This window comes from Saccostrea echinata, unplaced genomic scaffold (assembly GCF_033153115.1).
Source record: "Saccostrea echinata isolate AGI-Se365-2 ecotype Australia unplaced genomic scaffold, CSIRO_AGI_Sech_v1 ptg000083l, whole genome shotgun sequence".
In the NCBI taxonomy this organism is placed as follows: domain Eukaryota; kingdom Metazoa; phylum Mollusca; class Bivalvia; order Ostreida; family Ostreidae; genus Saccostrea; species Saccostrea echinata.
In genome coordinates, this window is record NW_026889832.1 from 356,294 (window position 1) to 359,281 (window position 2,988).

At 37.7% G+C, this 2,988-nt stretch overlaps 1 protein-coding gene across 1 annotated transcript; it reads left to right on the forward strand.

The window, feature by feature from the left end:
* The first annotated feature begins 1,280 nt into the window (after positions 1-1,280).
* On the forward strand, positions 1,281-2,303 carry LOC133176853 (uncharacterized). The gene has a single exon (XM_061311915.1). The coding sequence runs from the start codon at positions 1,281-1,283 to the stop codon at positions 2,301-2,303; it is 1,023 nt and encodes a 340-aa protein (XP_061167899.1).
* Positions 2,304-2,988: the final 685 nt, after the last annotated feature.

Below are 2,988 nucleotides of genomic sequence, written 5' to 3' on the forward strand. Positions count from 1 at the left end.
TTCCCTTCCGTTCTCTCTCTCTTCACTCTCTCTCTCATGTTTAAGCATCCATGCATGTAAGAGAAATAATGTATATAAAATCCGATGTAGTAAAAATCACGGGAAATGCTATAGTCTTTACAAGGGCAGATCAAGGAATTTTTCTGGGGTAGGGTGGATCAAACCTGCTGACAAAAAATGTCTCCTTTTTGACAGTTAAAAAAAAAAAAAAAAAAAAAAAAATACAAACCCAAACAAAAGGGAACTAAACAAATCGTGAAAACCATAGTATACTTATTGGGAATGGACACATGTGGACTCTTCTCACGTACTTTCCAGAGGAAACGAAGTCAGTTTTTTTTTTTTTTTTTTTTTTTTTTTTGTTTTTTTAAACTTATTAGAAGCCCTGAAGAGCACAGAGGGTTCCTACCAAAAATTTTTAGACAAGAAAGAAAATTCATAACCAATATCAAAATAAAAAAAAAAAGAAAACTTTTTTGGCCGGGGGGGGGGGGGGGGGTGGGGGAGCAGGGGTGGACATTCACAGGGGCACCTTGTTTTCCTTTCCTATGACCTTTGACTATTAATTATATAATATTTAAAGAAATACTACACATGAGCAGATGCATGCAACCAAGTTTTAATCATTCAGTAACATTACAAAATTTGTTTAAATAGCTAGAACATGCAAATATGTGTAATTGTTAAAAAACACTATGTAATGTAATTATTGTAGTTTTGCATCGGTTCGTGATATTTTTGCAATGCTAGGATATATAGTTGAATCTCCCCACTTTACATTTGGGTACACGGTAGAACTATTTCAATTATCAATATTAATAGGATTTCACCATTAAAGGTTAAATCCATTTATCAAAGGGAAAAAAACTATTAATTTTTATATAAATACGGTGTTTTGGGATTGTTTATTTTGGTCCTGCGTCAATTAGTCTTCACCTCAACACATTTTGCTCACGTCATAAGTGCATAGATTCATCATCAGTCGAAGCAGACGTTTTCAAAGGTAAGGACGGAATTTTACAGTGGTGTGAATTTTCGATTGTTTTAGCTAATACCTTTACTTTTTGTCAAGAAATTGTTGTAATAAAATTTTAAATGCTCTTTTATGGCATATTTATCCAAATTTAATCATCGATGCTAACAAATTTCGTAGATATTTGTTGATTTTAACAGGCACTCATGTACACGTGCATTCAAAGTTCAGTAGTCATATTACATTAAAGTTTGATGACAACCCATGGTTAACAGATTTTCTCTTTGGTTATATTTCGAGATTCGAAATGCGTAAGCGGAAGACGGCGAGTCAGACCCAGGCTCAGCCACGGAAACGAGCAGGGAGACGAGAGCCTCGTCTGGAGACAATTTCCGAAGTTCCTCCGTCGGCGAGCATCACGGACGGAACAGTCCAGCCTATCAATTGCCCTTCTGATGTACAGGCTACTGCACCCACGATAATGCCTACCAACGTTATGCCACCCTACCAACTTCAGGATCTGGCTCAACGCATTTCCACAATTTTGTTTGAGCGAGAAGACCCAGCCCAACCTCAGGGGACAGAAGGTATTCCTTCATCCAATGCGAACATAAGAGTTTCTGGTTATGATAATGATTTGGGGCATAATGTATCCAACAGTATTAAACTCAAAATTGCCAATGGCGAATATGTTAATTTAGCTTCATTAATCAACAATAAGCTCGAAACTGACCCCCATGATGATACTAGATATTTCTCACTGCAAAATGGCAATTTGGCTTTATCATCAAAATCTAAATTAAAACCCATTACTGACATCCAAATGTGGACAGATGCATTTCTTGTCTATGCAGCCATTTATGTGCTGGCTCGCCCCATGGAAAACGCTGCTCTGTTTAAATATATCCACACAATACGTCTCGGGGCAAGCCGGGTTAATGGCCTGGGTTGGCGGGACTATGACATTCAATTCAGATTGAAGAAAGAGTGCAACCCTTCAATGTCATTTGCGTCAGTTGATCAGGAGCTTTGGCTCCTTTACATGTATAACAATGCCCTTCATCGACAGCCTGCTTTTCAGCCATGCCAACCCTTAAAGTGTTATGATTTCAACTACAAGGGTTATTGTTCAAGGCAAAACTGCCAATATAGGCACTGGTGCATTTTATGTTCACAACCCCATCCCTTTACAATGTGTAGAACCACTACTAGAAATTCATTAAATTTTAGATCTGGGAACTCTCAGTCAACCTGGCGTGGTCAATCAACAGTCAAGCCAGCTACTAGCAGTTTCAGAACCCCCCTCTCAACACCAGTTAGACATCAGTAGTATTGCTTACAGTTCAATCAAGACTTCAGTTTTATCAGATTGTTTGACTAATTATCCTGACACAGAAAATGCACATGAACTATTGCAAGGGTTTCAATTTGGTTTTAAATTCAATTACCAAGGTCCTAGACAGCCATACAACTGTAAAAATCTTAAGTCTTTGAGTTCACTTACTACAGAAGCCATACAATTAGTCAATAAAGAAATAAGTTTAGGTCGGGTTGCTGGCCCATTTTTCTGCCCTCCATTTCTCAACCTAAGACTGTCCCCCATAGGTATGGTACCTAAAAAAGATGGTACATTTCGTCTTATTCATCATTTTTCCCACCCATTTGGTGATAGTGTGAATGACTTCATTGATCCTCAGTATTGTTCAGTTAAATACACATCATTTGATGAAGCTTTGAGAATGTTGGAAAAGTTAGGTCCAGGAACTTTTATGGCTCGTTTAGACATTAAGAATGCTTTCCGTTTGCTACCAGTTCATCCCTCTGATTTTGAGTTGCTAGGGTACAAAATCAACAGCAGTATTTATATCGACAGGTGTATGCCATTTGGCTGTTCTGTGAGTTGTGCTAAATTTGAAAAGTTTGCTTCTTTTCTGGAATGGTGTTTAAAACAAAAGAGTCAATCTGATAATGTAGTCCACTATTTGGATGATTTTTTACTAGCAGGTGCATCTGGG

Coding starts and splice junctions, on each gene's coding strand:
- LOC133176853 (XM_061311915.1), top strand. CDS start 1,281: ATGCGTAAGCGGAAGACGGCGAGTCAGACCCAGGCTCAGCCACGGAAA.